At 41.3% G+C, this 20892-nt stretch overlaps 1 protein-coding gene across 1 annotated transcript in view; it reads right to left on the reverse strand.

The window, feature by feature from the left end:
- Nucleotides 1-3170: 3170 nt before the first annotated feature.
- The window catches only part of MTMR12 (myotubularin related protein 12), a 47779-nt gene continuing 30057 nt past the window's right edge, over nucleotides 3171-20892 (reverse strand). Inside the window, exons 11-16 of the mRNA XM_080372590.1 lie at nucleotides 18084-18162; nucleotides 16368-16438; nucleotides 8975-9147; nucleotides 8069-8236; nucleotides 7008-7169; nucleotides 3171-5983 (exon numbers count right to left, since the gene is read on the reverse strand). Coding sequence (XP_080228716.1) covers nucleotides 5408-5983; nucleotides 7008-7169; nucleotides 8069-8236; nucleotides 8975-9147; nucleotides 16368-16438; nucleotides 18084-18162 — 1229 coding nt within the window. The 3' untranslated portion in view covers nucleotides 3171-5407. The remainder of the gene's footprint in view (nucleotides 5984-7007; nucleotides 7170-8068; nucleotides 8237-8974; nucleotides 9148-16367; nucleotides 16439-18083; nucleotides 18163-20892) is intronic.

The following is a 20892-nucleotide window of genomic DNA, read 5'->3' on the forward strand; positions in this document are numbered from 1 at the left end:
GTACAAAGGTATACCTGTTAAGAGTTCCCCCGGAGTTCAGCGATACACATTGAAACTTGGCGTTTCTCAGTGGGCAAAGGGCTGAGCCTCGAGGAGTGGGGGTTTCAGCTCAGGCCCTGCCACCAGCTTTCGACAACGGTCCTCCAAATTTCACAGACTTGGGAGTCTGCGAGCTCCGAGAGGTGTCCCACCCGGAGGGGGATGCTGGTCACAGCCCACTGCAGTGCAGGAGAGTTCAAAGGGCCTTACTTTGAAAAGCAACACTGTTTATAGCGTCGGAGACAATGGGGTTTAGTTAACAGCAATTTTCCACCCTAGCTGCAATCTGAGTCTACGATTACTGGAATTTTTCAAAACGTGGTACTGCACCACTCTGATTCAGGTAAGGAATGCTCCAAGGCTGGTTAGGGGGTGCCATGTTTCAGATAAGGAGCGTTTCTGGCACAGTCAGCGCTGTTCCCCACCTCAGCCATGCAAAAGTTGCTGGTGCAGTCAAGGGATGCTTAACCAGGCACGTTGTTACACAGAGGCTAAGGCCTAGTGGGAATTCCTAAGACGGTAGAGTGGCCCAGGGGAAAGGGCAAGATGCACCACCACAGATGGGAATGAAAATAACAGTAAGGATTGTAAGTGACCTTCGAAGTCATACAAACAGCTGATTTCCAGGAAAATCAACAGGTCCCTAGCCTGAATTTTGAGTCCTACAACGTAATGAAGAGTTTATTTCAGAACACAACAAGAGACATCACCCAAGATAAAGAAAAAATTGTTGCAATAAGAAAAAACTTGGATACCTGATCCGACTGTAAACAAGCAGATTTTCCTGTTTGGGAGTAGGATTGCTTTTAGCCTGGAAACTGCAGATTTGAGTAACACCTGAGCTGCAGGTACAAAGTTTTTAGTTTCATTCTCCCACCCTGATGCTCTCAGTAACCACACAGGGCAGCTAATCTTGATCTTACTTGACAGAAACAGGTATCAAGTTACTAGAATCCAACAGACAGTCTGGAGATGGTACGCCTGGCCACACAAGTACCACACCAAGTCACGTCCATTTACCTGGGCCCCCAGGAACCAAGACACTGAATTTGGCTTGGTGCCCTCCCCACAGAATTGTTCCTCCAGCTCAAACATCAGCTATCCTTACCTTCTCTGCCCACTCCTTTCCAAGCTAACACTTTCCCCACCAGGTAAGAGTTCTGCCATGCTGCAAATGCTGACAAAAAGCATTTGTCACAAGTTAACTTTACTATAAAACAAGATAAAGGACTGGAGGCTATGGGAAGGGTTTTTTTGCCTCTCCCACCACTCCCCACCCCCACCCCCCAACTACTAAATTTATCCTGGAAGAGCACATATAGTTCTGTATATAGAATGCTCTTTTTAAACTCAAAATAAAGTTCATTAATTCATGCCCTCCCTGTTGCAGAAAATGAAGTCCATCCCACATAACTTCTAAATAGAGTTTTATGAAAACCTAGCTCCTCTCCTAAGACAGCACCAGGCAGTAAATACTGCATATAAAGTTTCCAGCTAAAGATTAGAATGAAGGTAACCTCTGGTGTGATGTAACTAACCCACTGTAAGACACTGTAAGAGCCAGTCTGAAGAGAACGATATTGTCTCAACATAGCTAACAGAGACCTGGAGATGGAATGTGCTCCTCATGGACACCGGGACTCAGTGACCCTGAAGGAGAACTGCACGATACGAGGAGTACTATGCCGCTCCCTGATACCCAGCACTGGAAGGAACAACTATGATAAGGCCACATAGCAGCTGTCCAGAAGGTGGATCACAACCGTTGTCGTAACAACGGAACAGAACATGCGTGATAACCTGGCTCGAGAAGGCAGAGACTGACAACAATCCACGGGCCAGAGGAGGAGCAAGGTGCGCTGCTCGGCATAAAAGATGACTCCTGAGCAACCGAATTTGGGAGATCTTCCCCACCAAGGATCACGACGATCAGAAGGACCGGTGGGACGCTGCCTGGACCTGGGACCATAGGGACGCCTTGGACTATAATCCTCTTTCCTTTTCTTTTTACTTTATCTTTTCTTCACTTTCTGTCTTTTTACTTATCACACACCGCTTTACAGGCAAACAATAAAATTGTGCTGTTTGATTGAAGCATAACCCCTTGGCATGGTCGCCTTGATTTTTGCACTTCAAGATCATAGTAAACGAACCATCACGAGTCCACTGAGTGGACTGTGACAGGCATCCACAGCAGGAAGTATTCTGCTACCTCCTGAAGAAGTTATGCTTCCGTGCTTCGAATGTGAATGGAAAAAGCTTTAACCGGAGAAGAGATCAGGAGGCCAAGTTGGCTTCAAGTACCTTTATAAAACACATATTTGCATTCCAATACGGTGTGCATTGATAGCTGAATATTTTCACTTGTGCACACAGTCTTAAATCAAAGCCAAGTGGTCCAGTACACTCAGTGATCTTTAGAGAATGTGGGTGAGGCAGAGGCACACCTTGTGTTACAACATGACCTGGCACTCCACAGCCCGTGCATAAGCCATTGCTGTACGAAACTTCAAGAACAAGTCTGTTGCAGTCTTGTAATATTCTCTTTACGAAATATCCAAAGTGGCAGGATTACTGAATGTGTGATTTGCACTACTGCTGATTTTGTACAGAAGCTAGCAGTTTGTAATCTCTGGAAGAAATCCAATGTTTTTGATTCGTACTCTATGGCTTTCTGTGACCACCCCCCATTGCATGCTCAATACACGTTTGGTTTGAGACATACCATGCTGTAGTCATTTCAAGAGTTTACTTAGTTTAATATTGAGAACAACATTCCCCCTTGATATGGTGGAAGACAAGTACATTGCTAAGACTGAAATAAAAAGTGTTTAATAAACCCTCAAATACTGACATTCAGCCGACACTTTGTAGACTACCTTGGTAACTTAGTCACCCTACTATACTGCACTGAGCTTTCCTCTTTCCTGAGCTGACAGCACTTCTCCAGTAAGCATAACCTGCAATAAGTCAAATAAGTCAAAACTGCACAGCTTCCTAACAGTAACACTCTCTAAAACCCCAGCATATAACTAGAAAAGCCTTGTCACTTCAGATTGCCAAGTTCACTATGATTTAAAGCATAATTTGCAAAATATGGCCTTAAACATATAATCTCATTTCAGGACAAATACATCAAAGTATATTTTATTGATATTTTCCACTACAGACAAATGACAGTATTCAAAAACCAAAACTGTAAAGCTTCTAGCTTGCATTCAGTGTAAAAACTCAGAGGTATAAACAGAAGCCTGGAGTAAAGATATTAAGTACATTTCCAATCCCACAGTGCAGAAAACCAATAACAATGATATTTAATCTACGTAAGAAATATCCCCATGTTCAATTCCACATATATGTTTCTCTTCTATAAAAACTTCTGATAACTTATGTACAAATAAGATGTCCAACATCTTATATTCTTTAATATAAATATGTAATCTTCATGACTGAAACATTCTAACAGCTTGATCAAAAGTATAGAAAAATCCATTTAATATTTTTTCTAATGCAGCATTTAAAAAAATGCTTGAACCCAAATGACCTTAGAATGATAGGCATTTCTTTGCCATAAAGATGCATTGCTCATTCAACATGCAAAGTACTATTGCATACATGAGTCAATTGAACTACAATAATAAAGTCTGAAGGACGTGTGCTGGACAGTCCATTGTAGCAAGTGCTAGCTGTATGTTCATATGTATTACAGAAGAAAGCATAAGTACTAGTATATTTTTTAGATAAAATGTTACAAACTCAAGTATTGTCCTCACACAACTAAGACTTAAGGCAATTAATTAAGAGTTGGGAAGCTTAAGTTTGGCATAGTTGCATTAAATTCTCCCTCTTTCCCCATCAATACATTTACTTTAACATATTAAAGTTTATTTTTAGAGGGCTGCTGATAAAATTTTTGCTACACATTATTAAAATGACTCTCTGTGTGAAATGATCAATCAGTAACCCAGTTTAATATCCCCATTTACACAGAGCTGATACAATTTAAGCAACAGTTTCTCCACCAGCCAAGTTTTCCAACACCGACTTCTAAATTGGTATGAGAACACAGAAAATATTCAATGTCTATGCTCTCAGGGTAACTGATTTTATGACTTGCATCCATTCTTGGTGTATTCTAGAATTTTAGGGTTTAAAATAGATTTGACAGTCAAATAATATTCAGCTTTACAAAGGAAAATTATCTGCAGTAAAAATACTTTATATATATAAACATACACACAGTAGATCAAAGTCAACAGGCATTTCTTTATGGCTTTTTTCACTGAGGTACTGTTAAAACATCCAGCAACAGGATGCAAATGTTCATATGGTATGAACGCCACATTCATAAGCTGTAGGACCAACTCATGACAAGTAGCAACTGACTGCAAATCCAGCTTCATTGCAGGATTATAGAAAAAAAAAAAAAAGTCTTCCCTTCTATGTAAGGGGTCTCAGTGCAAGCTACAGAAAGCCTCAAAGGCAACTGGCATAAATGGGGAAGTCAAAATGAATGTCTCGCTCTATTAAAAGGAGAAAAAATACTCATAGCAAATTAGAATCTCACAGTCAGGCCAGTTCTTACAATTAACAGCAAACATTTGGGACTATATTCCAAGGCAGCAAGGACGTATAGCACAGCAGCCACACAATAAGACTTGAAATGTGTAGTTAAGCTCTTGCATCTGATCCTTAAGCTAAGCTCATGCACAGGCTTAGAGCAGCCAAGCTGCTATTACAATACCACACAAGATGAAGTGCTGCAAGTCAAAAGATGAATGCTGTCAGAAAAGATGATGTTGACAAGCACATGACTTCAGTTGATGCCACAACAGACTGAAAACCCCTGGTGACCATGAGTTTATTCTTCAGCTGTACCATGCTTATTTGTGAATGCACATTTAGTTGCACCTTCCCCTGTTTACATGAGGGGAAAATGCAGACGTATTAAGTTCCTAGTCACAGTATTTCTAATCCTAGTACTCTTAGCATAAGGGGTTATGTTAAGATAGTAATCATTGCTATATATGTTTAGTATTTCACCTTCACATCAGAAAACAGGGTTTTTGTTGTTCGTTTTTATTTTTTAAACAAGGTGGCCATATGTCTACACCAGCCTAGACGCGTTTTTATTACAGCTATGCTAAAATGTGTTGCTGCAATAAATACCGTAAAAGCGAAACTTAAGTTAAAAATATGCTCAGTTAATCATGGCAACTAGTTCTTTCCAACCAAGGGGTTTTTAACCCTACAAACCCATTAAACAGGCTACAAATGGTTGAGTGAGTTTCTTATATGAAGACACAGCACAACATTTAAAACTTGGGAGCTCAGCCACATACAATTCATACTTTGATTTATATACACTTTATGACATATCAGCACTTAGATCAACAAATTCATCATCCCTCTTGACCAAATCATCTTCATCTTCCAAGTCTTTCCAGGTGCTAGTGGGTAAAGCTGGTTTGATAGACTGTCTCTGAAGTAAAGCAAACGGAAACAAGGACGACAAACGGGCAGAACTTCTCAGCATTGGAACAGAATGTACATCTCTGGAAACAGCTTGACTATGCTCTTCATCCATCTTCACCTGCAAGCTTTGCACTTCCTCCATCAAGTCCAAAATCTTGGCAGCTGTAGCTATTGTACCACCACCATGAAGCTGGGCTTCAGGAATCCATCGTAAATACCGTTGTGCCCAGACTTTTATTTCAGGGCCATCGATGCGAGGTAACAGAAGACCATGATAGTCAACAGGTTTACCATGCCAGCTATCATAAAATTCCCTGAAGCTATTAGGAGGTTCATCTGAAGAATTTATGAACTTGCCAATTCTTTTACCCAGAATGTTTTTAATTAAATGATCAGTTTCCTCCCTGAAAAATCCTCTCTTCGAGGAAGATTTTGTTTGTGTCAATGGCAAAGAAAGTTGCCGTTGATGCTTTAAGAGGAAAGAAGAGAAAAATATACTGAGAGAAATATTGATGGGACTTTAGAGGAAGAAAAACATAATTTGTAATCAGAAAATACTTACAAGCAACAAAGTCACTTAAACACTGCCACCACTTTGCTACATAGTCTAAGAAGTATTACTTTTCAATGGATAATACACCAATAATAAGTATGCTGTGTGAAGTACTCTCAGACACATTCTCTGCACTAACTATAGCAATGAAGTAACATTGAATAAAGTGCTTTTCCTTGAAAAAGGAGAATTCTTTGCATACATTCAAGTACTGCAGATTTCCATGTTTAGTTTAAGCTGCCCACACAAATCAAGAGCACTTGATTTATAGCCAGTGGTTCCTCATTGCATCCCACTGCGTAAGAGTTCTGATTGAAGCTGTAGATCATACTGACAATGTCTCACCTAAGAACGCTTTGTACAGAACAGAATTTAACCCACAGGGATATTATAACCAAAGGTGGCTACTTCAAACAAGCTTTTCTTACTGAATTTCTGCTACTTTCCAGTAATGAGGTGGTCCACTCATAATCTTCACACCCCAGACAGTTTTTGCTGTTATTAGTCCCCCTCCCCCTCCAAGAACACACACACATTCCAACTACACTCAAGACAAAATTAGGGAGGCAATTATAAACCCGCTATGTATTTCAGTTAGGTACTCCACAGAGCAACAAAATAAACTCACTTCAAACATGTTGGTGCAACTTACCTGGATATTCAGTCTCATGAGTTATCACTACACTTGCACAAAAGTATGAAGGAAAAACCCCTAAGTTCACAGCTATGCACAGTAAATGTAAAAAAGTGATTTATAACCAAGGTGGGTGCAAATTGTATTCTGAAGATCCAAGGTGCGTTTGTGGCATATGTGTATTTTATTAAAATCTTAATTTAAAAACCTTGTGCCAATAATTCCACTGTGAGTACATTTGAAGTACAAGTTGTGCAAAATATTTTTATCATTTAAAAAAAAATAGTTAGGCAGCATATATCTTACTTTGAAACGTGAAGTTTTCCGCTGACTTTTATCTGGTTTTGGCTTCTCCGCATAAAGAGGGTTGTTCAGGAAAGCCTGGGCCTTAGGGTCGAACTGCACAGACCAGTCCCACACAGTAAGAAATCTGAAAGGACCACTTTGTGTCTTGAGGCTTTCACCACTCTGCCAGAACAAACACGTGACAATTACTACTACTAGAAAGTAACTTTGACCAAGTCAAGGTGAAATTAAGAAGCTGGTTTTTCACGGAAGAGGCCACAGAGTTCCAACAACACTCATGACTTCTATGTATTCAATAGCTGGGCAATGTTATCAGATACAAGGGAGTACAGACACAAAGGCTATCTATATAATTGTTCTCTAACTTCAGACAGTATTCTGCTTCAACAGTGCAATTAGACAGCATAAGGAATGCCTTCCACAGCTGAAAGCAAGATTAAATAATAAGGAAAAAAAGAAAGTTTTGAAAATTGGGCAGGTTTGAATTCTTCAGACACAGGGGGCATGTTAGGGTTGTGGAATAAACTTCTCCAAACTCCAAAAGTTAACTGCAGCTATGTGGTGCTACCAGTTTAAGTTTTGTGATCAACACTTTATGTATATGCAAGACTGATCTTCACTTTTTCAATCTGTGCAGCCTTGCAGAGGATACTCCCATTGCTTCCCTCTTGTTAGGCTAGAGAAAGCATGATCCAAACAAATCAACATCCAGGAAATGTTGACTTTGGAACACAACTATATGTTATACAACAATTTCATAAATAACTTACTATGGATAAGCAGGATATTCCTCTTAGGTTAAGGAGCTCCATTTTCACTGAAGAGCAATAAACATGAACCTATAGCCACACATATATTCCCGAGTTATCCTCCTTTTGTCATCATAAATTCCTAAGTCCCGAACTTGACTTCTTACACCCAAAGTTGCACTCATTCACCCTTCAAAGCATCACTCTTCAAATAAGCATGGAAAAAAGTGCTGCTAGGAAACTACTTTTGAGTGTTCATTGCTTGTCCGTCAAACCTGTCCAACCCATTGCATCCACAAAACAAACCCTTACCGTATTAGTGTCTCTTTGATGTTGTGAGTTGAAGAAGAAAGTGCTAAAAATAGGCACATAGAGGCTGTCTGACAAGACGGTTAAGTAAGTTTCTGTGAACTCAAATGCTGGAGGATACTGTTGTACCAACTGCCAAACACAATTTAGCAGGAGCAGAAAAACAGGAGCCTAAGAAAAGGAAACATTGCTTCAGTTTCAGAAAAAAATATGCTCCACCATGCAGACTATTTATTTTACAGTATTTAGTGTCTCCGAATACAAATCTTAGGGAAAGCAACCTGGTTAACTACAGAACTGTTGCACATAACTTTAGCAGAACTCTGAAGTACCATCTGTGGGACCCTTGGCCAATTGTGGACAGAAGAGATGAACACTTTCTAACCTGAATTTGCACACATTAACTTGCTATGAAAGTTGCTGCTATGCAGCCTTTTAAAGCTGGCAAAGGAAAACCAGTTTATGGCAATTCTTGTCCAGAACTAGTCAGTTTACACTTATTCTATACAGAATGGAAATCAATCTGATCTATTCCCAAAACATAAACAAAAAATGGAGAGGTGAGACTGCAATGTTTAGCACAACAGCATAAAGTTAAACAGTAGATGTGACAAAAATAGGCAATACACTTGAGTTATTTTTATGGACATTACTACCATTTAACACAGGTTAAAAGGACATGAGATACATGTCTTTTGAAAGACTCCAAGACTGATTGGGAATTTTTACATTTGTTCTTCAACTCTGAACAGCAAAAATAGTGACATTGTACAAAATATCAACCCATGAAACAAAACATAAAATTAAAGATCTTCAGAGTAACTGGAACTTCTGGACTGACGTATAAATCCCTCCTCATGCCAAGTAAACTTTTAAAAAGCAAGTACGGAAATAATAATAAAACCATACCTCTTCTTTGTCGCTTTTATGTAAATGGTTACAACGATCCAAAAAGCCGTGTCCTCCAATTACCCACTCCTTCTGAATAAGGCTCTGAAACCCTGACTTTGTTCTGCTGTACGAATCCATCATCACTTGAACCAGACTAGAGATTACACAGCACAGATCGGTAGCACTCTCTTCTACAGAAGAGAAGAGAAACCACATTATGCACTAAGCCATTCCTAAAACTCTGGGTAAAGAAAGCAAAGTATTGCTAGCTTCACATAAACAAAACTGTATTTCAAGATCAGAGGAGCACAGAATTTCTTGCAAGTTTTATGCCATCAGAGAGAAGTTAATCCATGTTTCCAGTACTTCCCTCTGTAAAAATTGAAGGTTTCTTTTACACTTATACTAGGATAATACTTTGACAATAAAACCTGCAAAGCTCAGGCTTTTACTACTATAACCTTGATGCCTACACCCTTCAGTCTACTACAACGCATATACTGCCCCTCCTGCCCTATGCCACAAGTCCAGCCACTTGCCCTTACCCTTTCTCTCCTGCATGCATCTTTTCACAAGGTATGAAATTGCTTCTGCATGCAACATGCATTCTTCACCCTTCAGGTGCCTTCTAGAAACATCTCTTCCCCATGCTAGGTTTCTCAAATGGCAGTGTGTGGAAAAAAACCCTAAAATTATTACTCCATAAAATAGCATAATGGTTAACACTGAGTTTGATTTTCCATGCAATTACTTTACACATTCTAGGAAAAAACTGCTCAAGATGTGTACAGTACATGCATTCCTTCATGTACTTTTAACAAAGTGACAACACAGTATTGCCTGTACCTAGAACATAAAAATGTCCTTTATAGAAAGTTTTCCTGCTCTGTGTTCCTTGTGCAGGTATTTGCCCACGCCCCCTCGAAGTACAGCAAAAAGTCTAGGAGACCTTCAATTAAATAAGATAGGAATGCATCAGTAAGTACAGAAGAATGGCTGCAGAAGCGTGGCCTTAGAATCTCTGAAGATCTGCACAATCCAGGCCTGGTATTAGAATAGGCAAAAATCAGAACTGTGCTGAAGTTGCTGTGCGGAAGTTAACAAGAAGGTAGCCTTGAGCTATTCTTGAATCCTGAGACCAAGTAATTACGTTGTGCCAACAGGCCGTGGCTGTAACAAGCTACAGCTGCTGGGAAAGCAGGTGCAGGGCCAAGAAAGATGGGGACCCGTATGGGAAAATAGGGAGTAACAAACTACAAGGCTGAAGCACAGCAACACAATTAGCTATGTGGATAGAATGCTTATTTTAGTCATGATAATTAGGGGTGTGAGAACCGCGTGCGTTTAGGGACTACTAACCAATTTTATTTCTGCTTTACAAATATGCATGTGTAACGGTTCTATATAAGTAGTGTTAGAAACTAATAAAGTTGAGCAAGATGCATAACTCATATTGAGCGACTTCTTGACTCCGGCGAGCCCTTCTTCCAACATTTGGTGCCCGAACCACGGGAAAGCTGGAAATAGCTGGAAAAACTCTGCCTTTGCATCGCAACAGTGGGCTTTGCAAATTGAGAGTCGCTGAGAGGAGTTCGAGCAGGAAGGCGTCCATAAGGAGTAAAGACATCTGAAACTGGCAGATCCTGCATGGATCTGCACCAGTAAGACCGTTTTTCCCTCGATAATGGAAAGGGAGGCAGCACTCACGCTATTAACTGATATTCTTGCTAAGCGAGAGGCTAGCATGAGCACGAAGAAGCTCCATGAGCTCTATAGGTGGGCGAATGAAAAAGGACACTTAAAAGACCCACAACTGATGTTTAGTGACTGAGTGGTGAGAGATCAGGGATTCCCTTTGCGATGCGATCCGTAGCGGCAGCAAGTCGGCCAAGGACTTGGGGACTACCTGGAGGGAGGTCATGAACCATTTACGATCAATGGTTGCAGAGAAAAAAATGGCTATGGCTGCCTCAGACTTCCTCGGTCAGGAAACCGAGTCGGAGTCTACCCGATTATTTGGTCAAGGCACTCCGTCTGCAAAAGGCATAATTGTGCCTATTAAAAAAATCTGCGACAGAGCTATTACAGCCGACACCGTCTCCGGAGGGTGCCGCCGCAACGGGTGCTCCACGCCGACCTGAAAGCTACCGAGAGCCGCCCCCCCTGCTAGATGAGGACGAGGGTACTAGAGCGGGTCTGAGCACGCCTCTGAGAGTGCAGAGTCCGATGAAGAAAATGAGCCCACCCCAGCTGCACCTGCCCCGATACCCCATCCCCGAACAAAACCCTCCAACTGGACTCTAAACCGCTTGCAGCGGCAATTGAACGAATGTCATCTGCCTACTGCCGGTCGTGATCTTCGGATCCTGACCCAGGAAGGCGTTATCCTCCACCCTGCCACTCCCCAAAGTTGTTGGTTTGGGGTTATACAAGACGCTATATTGGAGGGAGAGTGGCAGGTTGCTTCTGCTGTTGCATGTCCAGTGCGGACCACCACTTTACCAGATGGTTCAGCAGCCGCTGCGTGGAAACCTTTTGATTGGAAATTTATGCAGCAGCTACAACAAGCCATTACACAATATGGTTTACAATCAGAACCAGCCAAGCACCTGCTGAATTATTTGTTTGACTCCGAAATCATGACACCCAGTGACTGTACTTCGCTAGCCAGATTGCTTCTTACACCAGTACAGTTCCCCACACTGTGCCCCGCAGCTCACCCCACTCACCCGCCCACCCACCGCCATGGATCCCCCCAGCTGCTGGCGAAAAGGGGAGTCCAGAGTTCGGTGTGGAGCTGCAGATCGCACCCCCGCCAGTGGTAAGACCGCGTAGAGTAAATCGCGGCATGACTCTATGCTAAATTCCTGTAAATCGCAGCATGACTCTACGCTAAATTCCTCTCTGTGAGGTGGGGGGGGCGCACTACGGAAGGCCACGACGAGTAAATCGCGGCAGGGCTTCTCTGCGCTGATATCCTTTCTGTGAAAGGGGAGAGCTCTGAGAAGACCTCGACGGAATTAGACACGGAAATTAAACTGTTAACTAGCATCCTCCTTAAGAGAGGGGAGGGCGTTAAAGAGACAGAAGTGGAGACCTTAGTTTGCTGGGCATGAAAAAAGAGTAAGATCCCCGAGCCCGCGTTATTGTTTAGTATTGTGGAATCAAGAGAAGTGGGAAATTGCCTCTGGGATACTACGATCGAGGAAGGCAAAGAAGGAAAAGAGCTAAAGCGTTAGGAGTGACGTGGTGGTCGATAGTTAACACTCTGGAAACTATGAAGGCGAAAAAAAAAATAAATAGTAGTGGCAGCAGCCAGCAGCCATAGAAGCGTTGGGGAAAGATGTGTCAAAAAGCTGGTGGAGCAGAAGGGTGATTCACCCAAGCCTTCTCTCTTGGCTACACTTTTCGGAGTTGGGCATACTCGTCCTATGAAGGGTATGTCCGCCCCTGCGTGTTCAACAGTGCCAGAGCTTTTAGATAAGACAGCGGACAAACTGAAAGTTCCTCCTCGGGAGCCTGCTGTGACTGAGCTGAACCAGAAGAGGCTGCCGAGCCCCCCCAGGAGGGCCGGGCAGCGAGTCCTGCTGCACCAACCACATCAGGGTGGGCAGAAGTGCCGTGCAATGATGTACCCTCCTTGTCCTGAAATGTCATCAGACGGGTCTGAGGAGGAAGGCGGGGAGAAACTTTGTGATAACAATACAGAGAAAACCTTACAGGAGGTAATAGATAAATTAAGAAACCTGGTAAAGCGAGTTAAAATGAACCTGCCTACTACTTCAATACCTGTAATTCCTCCAGTTAGCCCAACTACCCCACCGATGCTGAACTCAAGAAAAGATCCAATTCTACAGTGTTGGTCTGGTGTTCTTCATGATGCTATTTTGGAGGGTGATTGGCAGGTGGCCAGCTCGTTAGCTTGTCCAGTACTGATTAATAATCGTGATGCATATAACTGGGACATGATTTATGGAAGGTTAATGATCAGGTTTTAGCGATGGGAGTGTTGCAACCTGCTCTTCCACCTTTTATGATGATCCCTCAGATTTGGTAAATTGTTGTGATACACTTGAAAGACTGTTCTGTCTTTTTAATGATTCCCTTACACCCTGATGACACACAAAGACTCACTAACGATGATTTGCAACCATTCTGATCCTGGTTGCATGCCACCGAAGCCAACAGTCCTCAAACTTGTTCACCAGAACAGCGGGCTGCCCTGAAATTGTGTCCCGCAAGATTCAGACTAGCTGGTGTGGTCACGGAATGGCAAACCATCCGTTATTTTTTTTTTGGTTTGTAATGTTGCCACTTCACCTTTTGCCCTTATTTTGCAATGGGAAAATACGGCGATGGTTTTAGAGTGGTTGTTTCTGCCACTGCAACCCAGACATCGTATTTTAAGTCACCCTGAAGCAGTAGTGGCCTTGGTGAGAAAAGGAAGAGATAGGATTGTTGAAATTGATGGGACTGAACCGGCAGATACCAGTATTCCAGTCCTTGGTGATGATTATGAATGGCTTCTGAGACATTCAACAGCCATACAGGAAGCCTTGATGGGTTATACAGGTGTACACAACAACTGGCCAAAAGGACCTCTCTGGAAGATGTTAGAACATTATCAGTGGATTGTGAGACCATTACGCTCAAAAAGACCAGTTGACAGGGCAACGGTGTTTACAGATGCAGGATGAAAGATGAAGAAGGCTGCGTGTGTTTGGCAATCCGATAATCAGTGGCAGAAACAAGTGATCACCGGTGAACCACGGGACAACCTTCAAACCTTAGAACTGAAAGCAGCTGTTGAAAGGGCAAACCGTACCCTGAAGGATTATCTTCAGAGACAGAAAGTATCGCAGGACATAGACGTAACTAAGCAGTTGACTAAGGTGTTGTTTACCTTAAACTGTCTCTCCCTTACGGAGGATAGAGAGGGACCACCTGTCGTTATACATCACCAAACAGCACAAGGGAACCAAACAACTACAGTTGTTTGAATGTTCTGTATAAAAATATGGCTTCAGGTGTATGGGAAGGACCTATTCCAGTGTTATTTATTGGTAGAGGTTATTTTTGTATCTCCACAGATAAAGGACCTATATGCATCCCTAGCAAGTTTGTGCGACCTATATGTCAAGTTCAGAAGACGGAAGAGAAGACTCTGAGCGAGCAGATGGAATGAACTGTCTATGTTGTACGGGATGTAACCCGTGGGTATTGTGCCGATGCATGCTGTGTGGGGTAAAACGGTTCTGTAAGCCAAAGCTTAAATGTAAATGGTGTAAAGAGTGTATGTGTTTGATTAGTAACTGGGCATGAAACAAGAGAAAGCATACGACTAGTGTAATACCATGCTGATTGGAGACAGTATACATCATCAGAATCTGTGAAAGCACAGATTTGTGAGGTGGAATTAAAAAAAAAAAAAAAAGGTGGAAATTGTAGGAGCTAACATGTTTAAGTGGTGGACTTGGTTTACGGACTTGATGAATTTTTTAGCCATTGGCCAAAGTATTTTTGACATCTTGCCTAGAACAAACATATGGGTGACAGGGGCAAATATCACAGGGGTAACAGACTTTTGTTTAAGTCTGCAACAAGCAGACAACCCCTTTAGAACTTGTTTAATTGGTACTCCCCTGCAAGGGAATGAAACAAATTTTGATGGTTTTTTGAAATGTTAAAACAGTGGATCTGACTTCCAATCAGAATGGTACATGTATGAGTCCAAATGGGCAATTTGTTTGGCCTTCTATGCATAATGCAGCGTGGCAGAAAACGGTTATTGAGAATTTAAATCAACTATATCATTTGCCATGGCAGGAGTTAGACCTATTGGGTAGCATTGTGCCCGTTAAATACGTTAACATAACTGCAACAGGAATGCGACGACACGGTACCACCACTTCAACCTCTAAATGGCACTGGAGTAATTTGGTTTGGTGAACCGTGGCAATTGTGGCTAGCACATCAAGGTGAATGGGAGTTTGATACAAGGTTTCAAAATCTAACCGGTTCACCTATTTGGGGTGAATTGAAAACTGGAGGCCTATATGTAAATGTATCGGGGGCTATCAGCTGCCACCGGGAGTCTTTTTGATCTGTGGAGACAGAGCATGTAATGACTGAGTGGATCTGCAGTCTGTAACAACAAATGTCTTAGCCTCCATATTTATGCCAGGAGCAATGACTGCATTAAACACCAAGAATATACGAAGGTTAACGTGCTGGGGAAAGAAGCAATTTAATCTTACATCGCAGATTTTAAGTTCATTATCGCTTGACGTAGATAGTGTTAGGCATGCTACATTACAAAATAGAGCTGCAGTAGATTTTTTGTTACTAGTACATGGACACGGTTGTGAGGATTTTGAAGGGATGTGTTGTGTGAACCTTTCCGATCATTCCATATCTATCCACAAGAAGTTGTCACAACTGCAGGGAAACATGAAGCATATTCTTGCTGATGATAATCCCTTTGATGAATGGTTGAGAGGATTGGGGATAACAGGTTGGTTAAAGACGTTATTGACGGAAGGAATACGCTTTGTTATAATCATTATTGTAATGCTTTTAGTTTTTAGCTGTGTTTTTTCTTGTTTAAAGAGTGTAGTTTTTAACATAACCAATCAGGCCTGGCTTGTGCAAAAGAAAAAAGGGGGAATTGTAGAAGAATGGCTGCAGAAGCGTGGCCTTAGAATCTCTGAAGACCTGCACAATCCAGGCCTGGCATTAGAATAGGCCTGTAATCAGAATTGTACTGAAGTTAACAAGAAAGCTTGAGCTATTCTTGAATCCTGAGACCAAGTAATTATGTTGTGCCAACAGGCCGTGGCTGTAACAAGCTACAGCTGCTGGGAAAGCAGGTGCAGGGCCAAGAAAGATGGGGACCGGTATGGGAAAATAGGGAGAAACAAACTACAAGGCTGAAGCACAGCAACACAATTAGCTACATGGATAGAATGCTTATTTTAGTCATGACAATTAGGGGTGTGAGAACCGTGCACACTTAGAGACTACTAACCTATTTTATTTCTGCTTTACGAATATGCATGTGTATCGGTTCTATATAAGTAGTGTTAGAAACTAATAAAGTTGAGCAAGATGCATAACTCATTGAGCAACTAGACTCCGGCGAGCCCTTCTTCCAACAAGTAAGAGGCAGCATAACCCTCCTGCCAATTTATGAGCAGCCTTCTCATTCACAACATATTTCTCTTGGCCTGGAACTATGCTTACCATCTTTTTTTAACTACAGGAAACAATTCCAGTACTTCTGGTACTTTGAGTACTCTAGTGAATTTTACTGGCCTCTACTGTAATTATAAACTTACAGCTTAAGCTACATCTAAAGAAATTCAAAAGAAATTTTAAACAATTATATAGATTAATCTCATTAAATTCTTACCTATAAGGAGAACGTTTGTATGCTGTCTTTCCAGACACTCAGCAACTTCTATTGCTTTCTTCAGGACTCGCCTGTTGTGATACAGGAAAAGATAAGTGAACATTTTCATAGCATTTTTACAATTTTCTTATGTTTACCCTAAAAGGGATTAGAATGTCATACTACTGAAACTTTAATACTTCTTTAAAACAACAAAAAAACATGCTCAACTTGTGTAAAAGAGGAACTGTTTACCCTCAAGAGCAAACTTTCAAGAGGTATCTTTATTTGGCCATTGGTCATGCATTTCTAGTTGCTACCTTTGTACATCTGCAATACAATACTTTATTCTGGATCAGTAGCAGCCACCCACCCACACACACACTGAAGTATTACAATCGCTAACAGCCAGATCTGTATCCTGAAAAGAGTCAACATCACCACACTTATGTTCTAATCTACTAGATACATTTCTCCCATAATCTGGTTTTAAGCGGCAGAGGGAAGGCTCAGCAATCAGATCTTGTTAACATGCGGACAAAACTTATTCAGAAATTACCATTACACAAGGAAGACTGAGTGGAATGACAGAACACATAAAACCAGATGTAACACTGCTGTTTTCTAGACTTAACTTTTCATACAGTTGATTATTTTCAGAAAGAGTTTGCATACAGATTAGGATTCTTGCAACTGTTTAGGTCACTAATAGAAGATGACAGTTTATTTTTTAAGTGTGGAGTTGTCAGATTCTTTGTTATAGCATCTAGAATAGCTGAGAAGGCATTCCTGCTAACTGCAAGAGCCAAGAACAGGCTGCTCCAGGAAGCAACTGGATCCAAGTATGGAAATGACCAGTGTCAAACCAACATACGGACAGAATTTGGGCTGGTATTTACTTTAAACTACTTGTGATCTTGGTTATTTCAATGCATTTCTGAACACACAATCTCCACTAAAAACTCTCATTCAACATACATTTAAATTCTGGATAAGGAAATGAATAAATATTTATTGATTGTTATTAAGACTAAGAAACTGAAGCTGACTGCAGAAGCACTTCACAGTAACAAGCTGATCACAGAATAAACCGGCAGACAATAGAGCTAGCACAAAGTAACACTGAAAACAAATAAAACCCTTCAACATTCCACTATTACAAGCCTTAAGTTAGCCAACGCCATTCCAACACTTACTCACTGTGGACTGCTGAGAGAAGAAAAAAGAACTTGAGGAACAATCAGGAGAGGAAGGGGACAAAACTGAGAACAACTGTCATTTTATAAATCTTTGGTTGGCTAACATCTTGAATACTGCAGTTCATCTCGTCCTAAAGGATATTATAGAAGTAGAGAGTACAGAGAAGAATGGCAAGGCTAGTCAGAGACACGGAACAGGTTTCATGCAAGAAACAAATAGGATTCTTCAGTTTGGAAAGAAGGTGACTAAGTGCAGGAGGGAAATTACTGGATCTATATTTTTAATAGGTTTGCTGGAAGAGTTGTAATTGGAATCATCTGCTGCTTCTCACATTCTTTACGTAGGAGGCTTAACACAGGCCTGCATTGTCTCAAGTTGTAGAAGTAAAGATACATAAATGGGAACATATGTCTGTCTTAATTTTCTTTCCTACCAGAGGTGAAGAATGTTGTCATATTTCAAGAAACTAGCTAGAAAACCCACTACAAAAACATTTAACAACAATTTGAAAACCAGAAAGTTAGAGATATAGCAAACCTGGTTATCTCTAGCCAGTTTGTGCTCTCCAGTAATGAAAACCATTTCACATCAGTTGCCCAGAATTCTGTACTGTTATCTGCAAAAAAAAACCACAACCAAAAATTGGTTTGTTCACATAAATGTTGTGCTAATTAACAGCTATCCATTGTATTACTCTTCAGTTATAAACTGTTACAAAACGACCAATACTAAGGAGTCATTAAATCCTAATCACTGTTAAAGTCAACACCCTGTAACTAAAGGAGGAAGTGAAGTAGTCCTACAAACTCCAGTGTACAGCACCACAGGCTTTCAGAAGTATGCTGTAGAGTTTGTAACAACCAAACCAAGTAAATCTGTTGACAAAATGGGAAAGGAAAAGAAGTTTTAGAGGCAATTGTTCTTCCAAGTTCCAGTTGCCTTGACTCTAAAGCATGATCCAATCAAAGCTTAATATAAAGAGGCTGGATTGTGAGAGCCACTGCCATTAGAGCCAGAAACACAAATGGGTTTTAGAAGGAGGTTACACAAATTTATGGAATGTAAGACTACCTGAAAAAGGTTTTAAACAGCTTTCACTGCAACTGAAGAGTCATTACAATACATCAAAAAGGGAACAGCTAAGATGTACTTGGCCTCCCTGTTTAATACTACAATGTCATTAAACTCTTACGCATTTCACTAACGTTTTTGCAGCTTTTTAAATGCAATTAAATCTCTATTGCTTTTATTTTTATCAAAGCCAGTCTTCAGAAACTGGAAAGCTCTCAAGCTGATAGTCAATTAAAACTGGAATAGATTACCTTTCCTGCACCTCAAAGCTCAAGGTTTACAACAGTTCTACTACTCAGAAACAACCAAGATACGCCACATTTCCCTCCTTCACTACTCGCCCCCCCAGCAGGTTCAGTTCTGCATGTTTCTGTATAGCTTCTTTTCACCTCCCAAAGTCTCTCCAGACGCTTCTAATGTTTAATTCCCATACTCACTTCTGTCTTGTTTTCTGCAGCTTGCATCTATGACCCTCAAGTGCACAGGCATATATTAGTTTTGTTCCTGTAGCTGTTCTGCCTCCATGCCTGCTCATGCCCCTCATTCTGTTCATTACACATCTAAAAAAACCCAAATATCTTTCTTTCCCCAATTTATTTCACCCTGACTTTAGAAACCAGTTCCCCAGAAAAGCATTAGACTGCAACTATCTTCAAAGCTTCCTAGTCAGTTCTGTTCACATTAGACAGTTTTCTCCAATTTTTTTCCCATTAACATCTTCAAATTCACTACCAACCTCTATGTACGACACCCTTTAAAGTGTATACATCACAGTACTTCAAGATACCCTTCAGTCCCCAGTCCGCCCTCTTTCTATCCGATTTTTAGAATATTCCCTTGCATCCAAATTTCATGTTCCATTTAGGCTGCCATCACTATTTGAGAAAATTCTGAATCAAGACAAAATTACAGTACCAATTCTGAGTCCTTCAAAACCATCCCAAAGCCATGATACCAAGGAAAAGTTCTTGTCTTTTTTTCCCCTGTAGAAATAACAGGCTTTCCTCTACAGTGATAACATTTATATTGCATACTGAAGTTTTCTTTACTTGTCTTACACTATGGACAGTACAGAAGAGTTTTACTCCAAAAGTTGAGTAGCCATATTAATTGTGGCTGGCTGTTTGTTTTGTTCAACCATGCTCAACCACAATTAGACTCAACCACTTTGTTTGCACAGGGCCATGTACAACCGCTTGGTCTGGCAGCTCTTCTCCAGCCAAAGTCACCTCCAGGTCAAAACAGAAAGTTTTTAAAAGCACAACAAAACACCTGCAGCTTGTTTTACCCCTTAATCTAGGTATTTTGCTTAAAAACATCACAATAAAAAGCAAACTTTTTCCCTTCCTCCTATCCTCCAGGACAATGAAGAAATACTACACTAGGATTGAGAACTGGACATCTTATCTAAGGTATGTGGGCAATTAGCATGTGAACAGTCCAGCAAAACTAGCAGCTACCTTTGCAACACTTCAAGTAAGAGGAACAATTTAAGAGGATCCAAGCTGTCCCCATCTAAATCCTCTTTCAAGCAGTTACATACTACTGTGGTTTCCGTTTTGCTTAATGAGGATTTCTATAACTGACATTTCAGTTTGGGCATGTGTTCAGAACATTATGTTACACTGGAAGTTCATGGAATGGTTTGGGTTGGAAGGAACCTTAAAGACCATCTAGTTCCAACCCCCCTGCCATGGGCAGGGACACCTTCCACCAGTCCAGGTTGCTCAAAGCCCCATCCAGCCTGGCCTTGAACACTTCCAGGGATGGGGCACCCACAGCTGCTCTGGGCAGCCTGTTCCAGTGCCTCACCACCCTCACAGTAAAGAATTTCTTCCTAATATCCAATCTAAATTCTACCCTCTTGTAGTTTAAAGCCATTACTCCTTGTCCTGTCACTACAGGCCCTACTAGGAAGTCTGTCTCCGTCTTTCTCATAAAGCTCCCTTTAGGTACTGGAAGGCTGCTGTAAGATCTCTCCAGAGCCTCCTTTTCTCCAAGATGAACAACCCCAGCTCTTCCAGCCCGTCTTCATAGGAGAGATACTCCATGCCTCTGATCATCTTTGTGTCCCTCCTCTGGGCCCTCTCCAACAGGTCCATGTCTTTCCTGTGCTGAGGACCCCAGAGCTGAACACAGCACTCCAGGTAGGGGTCTCAAAAGAATGGAGCTAGGGGAGAATCACAAAAAGGCCATGCTCCTTTTGATGCAGCCCAGGATATTATTGGTTTTCTGGGCTGCAAATGCACATTGCCAGGTCACGCTGAACTACTAA

Source organism: Falco punctatus (assembly GCF_963210335.1).
Source record: "Falco punctatus genome assembly, chromosome: Z".
NCBI lineage: Eukaryota > Metazoa > Chordata > Aves > Falconiformes > Falconidae > Falco > Falco punctatus.